At 44.6% G+C, this 12,748-nt stretch overlaps 1 protein-coding gene across 4 annotated transcripts in view; it reads left to right on the forward strand.

Moving 5' to 3' along the window:
• The first annotated feature begins 1,850 nt into the window (after window positions 1–1,850).
• ZNF267 (zinc finger protein 267) overlaps window positions 1,851–12,748 on the forward strand; it is a 43,569-nt gene continuing 32,671 nt past the window's right edge. Inside the window, exons 1-3 of one of the 4 annotated variants that reach the window (XM_009236387.4) lie at window positions 1,879–2,081; window positions 8,822–8,918; window positions 12,601–12,727. In XM_009236387.4, the coding sequence (XP_009234662.1) occupies window positions 12,694–12,727 (34 nt within the window). In that variant the 5' untranslated portion in view covers window positions 1,879–2,081; window positions 8,822–8,918; window positions 12,601–12,693. The other 3 variants (XM_002833990.5, XM_054533826.2, XM_054533825.2) reach the window with 3 other exon arrangements.

Genomic DNA, 12,748 nt, shown 5'->3' on the forward strand with positions numbered 1-12,748 from the left:
TAAGAAATGAAAAATAGAATGTTAGGCCTTGATCTCTTAAACTCACCCTTCAGCCATTTTCCCAAATTATTCTAAATGTTTCCAAGACATTTCAGAAGCATTCTCTGGTGGGGATTATTTCCAATTGTGAAGAGTACTAGAAGGATGAGAATCAAAACAAATCTTTCTTCTGTTGCAAAAGAGTCAATCTCCAGGATTTCAAAGCCCTAAGGAAGCTGCTTGAGTTGTGAGGTCCATGGAGGTGCATGGGCTTTGGAGTCAGGCAGAGTTGATCCTGAGTGCCAGCCCAGCCCCTTAGTAGGCCCCAAGGACTCCCGTGGTGCTGTCACAAGCAGTGCTGCCTTTGGGAGCCCCTAACCTCCTGCCTTTTCTCCCCTCAGTGTGGGAAAGGGGTTTGGTCAGCCAGGGGTGTCAGCAGCCCTGTCCCACACCCATTGTCTACACCTAATCTGGTGGCAGGGAGGCCACAGAATGCAGCGACTGGAACTGGGTGAGAGGGTGAGAGGCAGCCGGGCCCCACGCCGAGTCAAGTGCATGGAATCCTGACTGTCAGCAATCAGGGATCTTTCTGCTTTGGAGAGGGAAGTATTTGTTCCACACGTCTCACTGAATAAGGCACAGAGTCTGATCTGTCCCAAGTGGGAGTTTAACCAAGCTAGACGGGGGCCGAGGGCCCTGGCCCAGTTTGACACCCACCTCCTCTCCCACCTTCTACTCAGCCAGAAGACTAGAAGAATCTGAAAGCAGAGGTGCTGCAGCACCACTAGCTCCAAAACTCCAGAAAAACAGGAATAGGGCATTCTTGCAAGTCAAAGCAGACAGAATACTTGAGCTCAGGAGTTGGAGAACTGACTACTAACCTGTAGCCCCAGCTACTTGGGAGGCTAAGGTGGGAGGATCGCTTGAGCTCAGGAGATCGAGACCAGCCTGGGCAACATGGTGAAACCTCATCTCTACAAAAAATACAAAAATCAGCCGGGCGTGGTGGCATGTGCCTGTAGTCCCAGCTACTCAGGAGGCTGAGGTGGGAAGATTGCTTGAGCCCCGGAGGCTGCAGTGAGCCATGACTGCACCACTGCACCAGTGTGGGCAATAGAGTGAGACCCTGTCTCAAAACAAAAACAAAAACAAACAAAAACCAGAGGTAGGGCTGAGGAGTCCATGGCCACTGAGCCTGAGCCAGCAGGGCCCAGAGGAACTGAGCTCCCAGCCCTGTCGCTGCCAAGGACCCTTCTTCCCTGAGCTTGAAGGGATTGAGAAGGAGAGACAGACGGACAGTCAGCGGCCCCGTTACCAGTGATGCAGACTCCAGGAGATGCGGGCAGAGTTGTAGATTAGAAAAGGCCAGCCCCTCTTCCATGTTCCACCACCGCCCGCAACATCCTCCTGGGACCCCAGCCTGCATGACCCTATAAGATGCTTTTGCACTGGTTCAGTGTATGTATCATGCAAGGGCCTAATTGAAAACACGTGAATGAAGTGTATGGTCTTCTGTTCCCAGCTGAGGGGCCCTCTCCCACGGTGGCGTTAGCAGTGGGGTACAGTGTGGTAAGAGAGGTGCTAAGGGACAGGATGAGGGCCTTTCTTGCTTTAAAAGTGTCTAAATGTACTTCTTCTTAAACTTAATTAGGTAATAAGATGTCTTATACAAGCAGAACCAGGTAAGGGAAAGAGCAAGTGCATTTCAAGTCGTAGCTCACCCCTTAATCAGCTGTAATACCCGCAACAGGCGGCCCCACCTCAATGCTCAATGAGCCAGGCTCCCTTCCAGAAAAAAAAAAAAAAAAGCACTAACAATGAGGGGGCGGGGCATGGAGCTTTATCCAATCAGGGGCGCTGGAATGGAAACCGTCCAATCAGGAGTGAAGCCGGAGAGCAGAGGCGGCTTCCGGGATTTGGCGGGGGCCTTTGTCGGCTCCAGTTAGAGCTCGGGTCTCCTAGCCACAGCCCCGAGTCTTTCGTTCTGGAAGGCCCAGGCGGCTTCGCGTTCTGAGAATAAACAGAACCTCTGTTGCTCTGTGACCTGCAGGCACTGGGAGATCCGTAGCTAAGACGCCAGGCATCCCGGAAGCTGGGAAATGGTGAGTTTGCTGAGTCGGGGGTCCCCAGAGGAGGGAGCGGGGTGGTCGGAAGCGGCGGGAACCTGCTATAGGGGCACACGGGCCTCCCCGCAGTCAGCTCTGGAGTCTGGGCCCCGAGTCCCAGCGGGCGCAGCTCGGCCCTCTGTCCCCTCCGCTGCAAGATGGCGGCCAGGCCGGCCGCCGGGACCCCGCGCGTCCTGTCACGTCCCGACCCGACCCCGCAGAGCGACCTCGGCCCTGGCCGGAGCTCTGGGCAGCTCCGCGCCGCAGCCCCGCGTCTCCCCCAGATTGTGCGGTGAGGACGGGAGCGCCTCAGGGGAGACCCAGATTCGGTGTGTGGGAAGAAACTGTACCCTGTGGGGTCCTCAGTCACTCCTTTCTCCTATTAAGAATTAAAGGGAGTCACTGTTAAAACGTTGAAGAATTTGAGCAAATAGCGATTTGTGACATGGGCAGCCTGCAGTCCTGGTTTGTGGTTCGGAGATCCCCAGAGGGGCTCAAGGAAAGGTTTTTATAAGGTGCATGAGGAAGCGGACCAAATTAAATAACCGATGGGTTACAGTTCTGTAGTTGCCTTATTTAGACTATGCAGATGGAGGTGAATTGGAGCTTTGTGGTTCGTTAAGTCTGAATTTTGTTTTTCCCTAAAGTTGTAATTTACAAGAAATGCATTTGAGTTTGGTTTTGGTTTTTCTCCCTAGAAACCTGGGGCACTATAACCACTTCCTTATAATCGCCTGCTCGTTAATCTTAACACTGCCCAGGGGAACTGGTTTTCCCCCTGCGGTTTCCTAACGTGTGGCACGCAGAGTCTCAAATCCACCACTGTGTTCCTCCAGTCTAACTGGGCTTGCAGTAAAATATTAAATTTCCAGTTCCTTCCCGACATTTCCAAAGGCTAACTTCCCCTCTCCAATTCACAACATTATTAACTATTGGTCATTTACTGTACGTTTCAGACAGAGTATTTTACTCATTAATCATGATTTCACAGAGCAGTGGATGACACTTTTTTAAAGATTTGTGTTTTTTTGGTAGAAAAAACGTGAGAGGAAAACAGAGAATAAAAAGTCCCTGACACTCCACTGCAAAAAAGTCTTTGTGCCTCTTTTTCATTCATCTTCCCTAGGCACAGACACGTTATCAGAAAGAATGTCTTTTGACTTGAGGTTTTGCTTTGGAAACTTTACAGGGCCCTGTATCTAGTCTTTTCCTGTTCCTGAATTTCAGAACTGTCTGGGATGACTCAAGATGCCCACAGTGGCCATGTCTCTTGGAGTGTTTAGTGACTGTCAGCTCCAGGTCACCTCCTGTTAGAGGGCGGCCCAAGGTATGGAAGTGTAGCCCCCCAGGGGAGCAGCTGGATGCCCTGGGGCTGAGAGAAATCTCCTGGGACACCCTTAACCTAAAAAGATAACTCCTTGGGACATAAGGATTTTATTTCTTCAAAGCTAGTTTTCATCCCTTGGAGACACATTGCTGGTCGGCCAGTCGTTTGCTGGTGTTGAGAGGAAACAGTCACAAATGATTCCTGCCCCCTGGATTCATTCAGATTTGTGAAGGGAGAAAAACTCCCAAACGACCAAAAACGAAAACCCCACCCCAGTGAGGTGGTGCAAACTCGGCTGCGGTGTCCATGGGGCACAGTGCAGGATCTCCTGGGAGGATGGTCCCTGAGCATTTTAATGAGCAGTATTGGGGTAGGAGAATGTCTCAAATGATACCGTGACCTGACTTGACACTTGAGCCAGATATGTCTGTATTCCAACAGCATTACCACTCCCTGAGTTTGCTGCCTTAGATTTGTTCGTTTATTTCTACTTCAGTTTTTCAATTAGTGTAAATTTCATCAGTAGAGCTTGAAAGATAAAAAACATTTCCAAGGCCATGAAAGGTGGATTTCAGAAAATTAAAATATCAAGTCATATACTTCATTGTTAAAAATTCTTACTATCTTTTTTTCAGCAGAGTGAGTGTAGTAAGTTTCTCAGGTTTGTTCTTTTTTTGGGAGTAATTTAAAACAGAATCTCAGGGCTCACCTTTTGGAAATGCTGCCAGGGAAAAGAAACAGAAAATCTTTCTTTCATTATTGGCTGTAGAAAGTGAATACATTTTCACAACAATATGTGGTAAATTGGTGAATTACATAGTTTCATCAAAACATCGGTTTCTTTTTTTGTAGGGTGAGGAAGTTATGACAGTGGATATCTTTGTTCTTTATCCTCTTGTCTGGATGTTGAGTTTATTTTTTATTTTTTTGTTTTTGGAGACAGAATCTCCCCTCTGTCACCCAGACGGAAGTGCAGTGGTGTGATCACAGCTCACTCAACCTCCTGGGCTCAAGTGATCCTCCCACCTCAGCCTTCTGAGTAGCTGGGACTTACAGGGGTGATCCACCATGGCTGGCTATTTTGTTTTTCTTTTTGTAGAGATGTGGGTCTCGCTTTGTTGCCCCCAGAATGGTCTCAAACTCCTGGGCTCAAGCGATCCGCCTTGGCCTCCCAAAGTGCTGGGACAACAGGCATGAGCCACTATCCCTGGCCTTGGATGTATGGCTTTAATGCCGAACTTAGCATCTGCTAGAATTGTTTATGTATGATTATTTACCAAATGATCTGTTATCATGGAAATAAGTAAGTGGCCTATTTATTGTCTGAAAGGGGTAGATACTTCAGTGTTTTCTGTTGAGGTATAAATTATAAAGGCGTTTCAGTTTCCTTTATTCTATAAACACTGTTTGAGTAGTTTGGCTTTCTTCAAACACTGGGCATTTTCTCATTGAATACTAATTGAATAACCCTGACTGGGAAGCCTGAGCTCAGTGAGTGCAAACTAACCCAGTCTTGAGCCTGCAAGAAGAGGTCACTGAAGCCCCGTTAGTTCTTCCAGGGGAATTTCCCCTGCAGATGTCCCAGCCTGCTTACCCCATCCATGGAAGGAGCCCTTTATACTGAGAAGCTACAGAGCCTTGGGAAGCTGAAAGCTGAAAATCCACAGAAAGAGGCATTTGGGGTTGGGATGGAAGGAGGGTTGGGAGGCTCTTTCTGAGGATAGAAATTGTTATTGTCCTGATTTTGGTTTTTCTCCCTAGAAACCCAGGGCACTACAACCACTTCCATATAATCGCCTACTCATTAATCATTTTAACACTGCCCCCGACAACTGGTTTCCCCCCGTGTTTTCCTAATGTGTGGCACGCAGAGTCTCAAATCTACCACTGTGTTCCCCCAGACGTAACTGAGGCTTGCAGTAAAATATTAAGTTTCCAGTTCCTTCCCCACATTTTATTTGATTTTGTCAAATAAAACAAATTCAGGTTTGGGTAAGAAGTTCCTTAATTCTAAAGGAGTATTGCAACAGGGGGAAAGCACCAGCTCTAAGATCTTTGTGGATCTCAAAGGTTAGGCAGACAAAGACTTTCACAGGGAGGAGCAAACAAGCTCAGAAGATAGGAGGGGAAGGGCAGGATTAAGGTGCCAAAATCAGATTCTAGATCAGAGAATGTTTCACTCTGATGTCAGCCTGTTCTTAGGAGGGGCTTAGGGAGGGGTTGAATGTTGACCAGGCTGTGAGTGTGTCAAAGTCCAGCAACCTGGAGAAAAATACAAAGTTTTGTTAAGTAGTTTATTCTGAACACTGAAGACAGAACTGTTCAGCTGAGTCAGAAGGGGAATTTGGAGAGTCTGTGGCTTTGTGATGACTAAATCAGGGAGCATCATCGAAGTCATAATAGGGTTGTTTTTTGCAGTAAGCTGTTCTTGGAAAACACAAAAGATGGGGGATTTCTTTAATCACAGCTATTTACCAGGTTACTATTCCTATCTTTTCCCACTACTTTTTTTTTTGCCCTATATGTATTTATCTCATTTGGCTGTTCTGAACTGTATCCTTATGATAACCTGATAAACATAAGTAAAGTGATTTGCTGAGTTATTTGAGTAGATCTTTGAAATGACTGAACTTAAAGATAGGGTTATGGGTGCTCTCGATTTACAGGCAGTAGCTTGGAAGTATAGATAGGGCCCCAGGCATTGTGACTGGCATCTGAAGTGGGGGCAGTGTTGTGGGACCGAGCCCAGAACTTGTGGGGCCTGCGCTGACTCTGCGTGGTGTCAGAATTAAGTTGTTGGCACCCAGTTGATGTTGGAGGATTGGTTGGTGTTCAGCAAACTCTACACATTTGATATCAGAAGACAGACCTCACAGAGGCCTGGGCTGGAGAGAGACTCCCAAGTGTCTGGGGGAAGAGAGGCTCTGTTCTGCACACAGGCTGCCACACTGTGCGTTGTCCTTTGATTCCAGGTCTCCTGCTAGGGTGAGAGGGGACTGAAGACTGAGAGGAAAGGAGTTCTGAGAAGAGACCCCCTCCCCCACCAAGCTGCCACCACATGATTCCCACCCACTCCTGAACATACCAACTAGGCATTAACATGTCCCCGTCCCTCAGAAGGCTTGACTGTCGGGAATTGCACCCACAGCACCTTTGCTTCCAGTTTCCTGCCAAAAACCCACACAAGTGCCTGAGGACTCCTGGCTTGTTGTAATCCCAGACACTGAATCTGTAGCAGCAGCCTCGTTTCTCCATCAACCTAGGCTTGTGGACCATCCAATCATAATCTCATCTGCCTGCATGGACCCAGGAATATGTCAGAGCATAGCCCCACCTGGGCCAGTATCTGTAGCACAAACCAGTCCTTCCACCAACTTGGTACTGCCCTCTGCTCATGGCTCAATAGCACCTTCCTCTCTTCTGCCTTTTACTTCCCCACAAGCCCCTTCTTTATGTGTACACAGTGTTCCCAAGGTCACCCCACAGGTGCCTGAATCCAGCACCTATTGGAACTCAGATGTCCATGAGCTCAAGACCATGGCCCTAGATCTGGTTGTTGTAAGAGCAAATACAAATTAGAAATACAAGACTTAATCCTTCTTGAAAAAAAGGAAATAAATTTTTCTTTTTTTTTTTTTCTTAAAGCATTTACTTTGGAAAACTTTCATATGTAAATTATTTTTCTGTTTTACAATCTGTCTAAATCACTCTAACAGCCAAATAGGCCATTTGTCAGTCTTTTTGACTCAGTACTGCCTTTCTCTAGGAACTGGGAATCATTGATATAAAATGTAAATAGCAAAGAAGATAGAGCCGTATCCTACAGTTTCTCTAGGAGGGCAGGCACCTGGCTCCAAGTTGCAAATCTGCCTGTCATGAAGACATGAAGTTTATTTTTCCTTTGACTATAGCCAATTAAAAAACACAGATGGCCTCCCAATTCCCAGGTGAATTTAGGATGAACTCTGTCTGACAAATGGTGCCATCACGTCTTCTATTGAGGACTAATTATGGTGACTTTTCACCAGTGGGTGTTTTTCTAATCTCTTAGCAGGTTGCCTATCATTCCTTTACATTCTGGGCTAATTATGTCATAAAACAGTTTTCTTTCTTTTCTACCACTGTGGATAGTTTTTCTGGGGTTGGAGATGATTTTATGATTTTCTTCTTCATTATATTTTTCAAACATTGCCCAGAATTACCACACAGAGTATAAACCTGTAAGGTGCCTGTAAGACTTCACTCCAGTGGGTCCTTTCCCTCTTTGATTTCTGTTCACAACTCACATTTGTGCAGCAAAGTGCCCATTGCCCCCAAAATCTGCAGGCAGAATGGTCTCTCTGCTTACTTGGGATCTTCAGTCGCTTCTAGAACAGTTTGACTAGATTTCTATAAAAATAAGTTCACAGGGCATCAGTTAGCCATTCCAGCTCTGTCTTTCTTTCCATGCCCCTGGCATCTTCAGACCTGAAACTGATTCAGAGACCATGGGGGTGGAAACCAACCAGGCACAAACATACATTGAATAGGCCTGAGAATCTCAACATTCCCCTCATCCTCTTGCCCAAATGCCCATGAATGTGCAGAAGCTGCATGCCACTTCCCTGCGCCACCAGCACCTAAATCTGCAGCTGCAAATTCTGAACCTAGATCCTGGGGTTCTCCAGGATGTGTGAGAGCAGCCTTCCTGAGGGTCTGTCTCCTCTAGTTTTCTTCACAGCAACACACAAGAATTGCAGAGCCAGGTTGATTCCACCTGGGGTCTGCACATAAAGGCTGGTCTCCACCTGGGATCCACAAGACAGGGCCAGACTTTGGACTCAGCATATATAGAAAATCCAGGGGACATTTTCTGCATTGTGAGAGATCAACATGGATTTTGTAAAGCCCTACTTTTGGAGTGAGGCCCCCAGAGTTTTCAAGACCTTGTCCAGTGAGCTACAGCAGTTCTGTGAGGGGTTCCTTTTTATAAACAGAATCTTGTGGCAGAATCTGTAAGTGTAAAGCAGCACCTTAGCAGAGGGAGGGTGGGGCCACCACTGTCCAGAGCCATGAGTAAAACTATGCCTACCTGTGAGCTGTGTTACTGGAGTAGGGTAATCTTGTCCTTTCTTGTACCCAAGAGTTAGCTGATCAGGTATAGGTAATAACATATCTGGATCCTGGATCTGTGGCCCTGCTATGACAACTCAATTTTCTGTTCTGGTTCCACAAGGACAACTTGAGTCTTTCCTGCCTGAATCACTATTGGGTTTCCATCACACAGTTACCGGGGACTCTTTCACCAGCACCTAGGGGACACTTGGCTATATATCCTGTGCAGGCAGGGGACAGGCTGACAATGAGATAATCTTGCTTCCGTCTCAGAGGGAGAAGAATGAGTCATCAGGGTTTGTTTCTTTTTTAACAGAAGGAATCTCCTTATTTGGTATCCAAGTGGGAGTTGCTCCAGTTTTCTAATGTGTGGGTGAAATACAAGGAGGAGGCCTGGAGACTCATACTGATAGGTAAACCAATTGCTTCCATTTCATATGGCCACTAGGAAAACAGATGCAGCAGCCATAGTCTCTGCCATCCAGGAACTTTCAGTCCAAAGCAGACGGATAATGGTTGAATTCAACATCATGTGGTCAGGAGCAAGAATGGAGATGTACAGGGAACTTGGGCTTGATTTGAGACACTGCCCTTATGTTGTGAGTTCTGATGTCACCACCTGAAGGGCCACCCATGGCAAAAGAGTTGTTATTATAATTATTATTTATATTGCTTTTTTCTTGTTAAATGTAATTATGTAGCTACTAATATAATTTTCCTAGAAAGCCCTATGTATTTTGGTTAAATTGCTTGTTGTCGCATGCTGCAAAATAGGATGAAGCTTAAACTATTAAAACAAGGCAAACCATGGGAGTCAAGTTCTTGTTGGTCAGGCTTAGGAAAGACAACTGAAAATAAAGCAGCAATGTAGAGATGAGAAGCCTAGCCCAGCCCCTACCCCAGCTCTGCCCAAATCCGCCCTCTTCTGAGCCTGGTCCAGGTCTGTCCCTACCCTGGAGCCTCCCCTCATAGAACTGACTAGAGGAGATCAGACTTCTGGGTGGCCGCTGCTGCTATCTCTTCAGAGGTGGTGCTCACAATTTCCCCAAACCCAAAAGCAGGTAAATGGGAGCAAAGGACTCACTTTTTCAAAATTATTTGAAAATTAAACTTTTTTCTTATTGAAACCAGTACCTTTAGAAACATTCCACCTGGCAACCTCTTTTTCATTTCTGCAGATCCAGTAGTTGCTCCACAAGTTGTAACAAAGTCAGTGTAAAGATATAAAGAGAATAATGAGAAATTCTTTTTCTTCTTCTTCTTCTTTTTTTTTTTTTTTTTTTGAGACCGAATCTCACTCTGTTGCCCAGGCTGGAATAGTGTCATCTCGGCTCACACAACCTCTGCCTTCCTGGTTCAGGTGATTCTCCTGCCTCAGCCTCCCGAGTAGCTGGGATTACAGGTGTGCCACCATGCACAGCTGATTTTTGTGTTTTTAGTAGAGACAGGGTTTCACAATGTTGACCAGGCTGGTCTTGAACTCCTGAACTCAAGTGATACACCCATCTTGGCCTCCCAGAGTGCTGGGATTACAGGTGTGAGCCACCGTGCTCAGTGGAGAAATTCTTGTGAACTAAACTTGACTCCTTCCTTTCTGTATCCCTCTCATCTGTCTATAGTTAGCTTTTATAGTGACAGGGAAACAAGAAGAAATAGAAAGGCTGGGCCATTATCTAAATCCTGCTGGGAATTATGGGATACGTAGGACCCACATCCCAGGGGTTTATATGGCTTAACTCACACCATGTGATGTTCCTAGCATAGTACATACTGTGAGCACATAGTGCAAGCTCAATAAACACTGCTTTAATGCATGTATCCATGCTGTTTTCCAAATGCTGATGTAGACATAACTGTCTTTTCCAGTCTCTGTATCTGTAGACTTTACATGGCTGGCAAAGGATGTGATCTTTCAGAACAGTGGTTGGTGGTCCTCGCTGTGAACGAAAAGTATTTTTGTTGTGATTAGAGTATTGGGTGTAAGGGACTGTGTGCTGTGTCTGCTTCCTCTAGGTGAGTGCTATTGATAATGGGTCTAGGAGGAGCAACATCAGCATTGATGGGACTTGTTAAAGAAGCCAGTTCATGGAAACTTTCCAAACCTGCAGAATCACATTACTTAGAGGGGGCTCAGAATACCAAATGATATGTATGTGTATTGAACCTTGAGAGGCAATGCTTAGCTAAGTGATTCTCAGCTCAGGCTTCTAAGTAGGGTCACATGGCCAGTTTGAAGATCTATGGCCACCTGTATCTTCCCTCACAGATTTTTTTTATGATTATATTAAGATTATATGATTTACTTTTCCCTTCCACCCATATGACAGCAATGATTATGGGCCCATCTGTGCATTAGCACTGATACCAATTTGTCTTACTACAGACGATGCTAACTTCATTCACTTGGTTCAGGTGCTCTCTGTCAGATTCCTTCGCTATAAAGTTAATCATTTTTCTCTTTGTAATGAGTATCTAGGAGGGAGGATTTACTGAGTGATGTGTATAAACCGTCACATTTAATCCAGAGACTCCCATTTCTTTTTGGTTTCCCTTTGCTTGTAGCTTTCTTTGCAGAGTAAAGGCTCTCACATTTGTTGACAGGAGATAACAGCTTTTAAGACTGGAAGTTCTGAAGCAGGTCTCAGTTCTGTAGGTTTCCATTCTATTTCATCTCATGTCACAAGCATATGCTTATTTATTCTGTATATTTTCAGAGAAAGAACAAGAATTAACATATAACAAATATGTCTATTGTCTTAAAATTCTAAAATATATAATAGCACATAGAATAAACATAACAAAAACTTGAAAAAAAAATACCAGACTCAGAAACAAGAGCTTTTACTTTATTTCATTGTAGGTATTGGTCTTTATAAAGGCATCACAGAAAAGGCATCACCCACAAAGAGTTTTATAGTTTTTATACAATTTAAAATATTTTTAAATTTTATTTACATAGAAATATTCTCTTACTTTTAATGTGTATATAGTTACCATTATGTGTACACACGCACATAAAATGAAAGCATTATTTGATCACTATTGTGTGGCTGCTTTCTTAACTTGTTTTCATTACTCAGTTACGAAATCTTCTGTGAACATTCTGTTAAGGTTGTCTCTTGTATATTGGCCTGTATGTCCCTTTGAGATAAATTCTAAATCAGATAAACTGAGGCAAAATACAAACTACTATATAGCAAATATTTGGAAAATAATTTTTATGTAAGAGGAAGGATATAATTTTTCTCATAGATTATTTATTGGGTTTTATATATGTAAACAACTGTTAGGATGATATCTGATATATAATGTATGTTCAAAAAGGATTACTACCATTCTAGCTGTTATAACTTGTAAATTTCATAAAACTCTCAGTTTCACATCATGCCTGAATTCTTTCCTCAGTGTTCGACCTCTCTGCTATTCAAAAGTGGCTTCGGGGCCTGAAGCATTAACACTACTGGTGAACTTGTTAGACATGCAGACACTCAGCCAGCCATGGTGGCTCATGCCTGTAGCCTTAGCTACTCAGGAGGCTGAAACAGGAGGATCGCCTGAGCCCAGGAGGTCGAGGCTGCAGTGAGCCAAGATTCCACCACTGCACTCCAGCCTGGGTGGCAGAGCGAGACCCTGTGTCAAAATTAAAAATTAAAAATATAGAAATGGACAAACTCAAAATCTAGATCTCCTGAATCAGACTCTGCCTTTGAAGAAGATCTCCAGTTTATTGTTGTATACTATACAATTTGAGAAGTATGCCTCTAAGTCACCATGACTTTTGCACCTGAGAATTATACACAGCTGATTCTGGATGATGTAAATATAGCACCCAAAAATGTATATTCCTGTGTTGATGCCTTAGTTTTATATTTTACATTCGACATAAATATCTACACTAGTTTTGTGGATTTTATGTTATTCTCTTTCCACAGAGTTTGAGACTACATTAGAAAATATTACTGTGTTAAAAATGATCTTACTGAATAATTCAGGTCACTCATATAAGTCAGAACCAATAACTGTAATTTCATCTTGGGACAAATGAAGAACTCTGCCATGGCCACATGGTCAGTGTATTCTTTATTTTTATTTCAGGGACTGTTGACATTCAGGGATGTGGCCGTAGAATTCTCTTTGGAGGAGTGGGAACACCTGGAACCAGCTCAGAAGAATTTGTATCAGGATGTGATGTTAGAAAACTACAGAAACCTGGTCTCTCTGGGTGAGGATAACTTGCCTTCAG

The sequence above is a fragment of the Pongo abelii genome, chromosome 18 (genome assembly GCF_028885655.2).
Source record: "Pongo abelii isolate AG06213 chromosome 18, NHGRI_mPonAbe1-v2.0_pri, whole genome shotgun sequence".
Lineage (NCBI taxonomy): Eukaryota > Metazoa > Chordata > Mammalia > Primates > Hominidae > Pongo > Pongo abelii.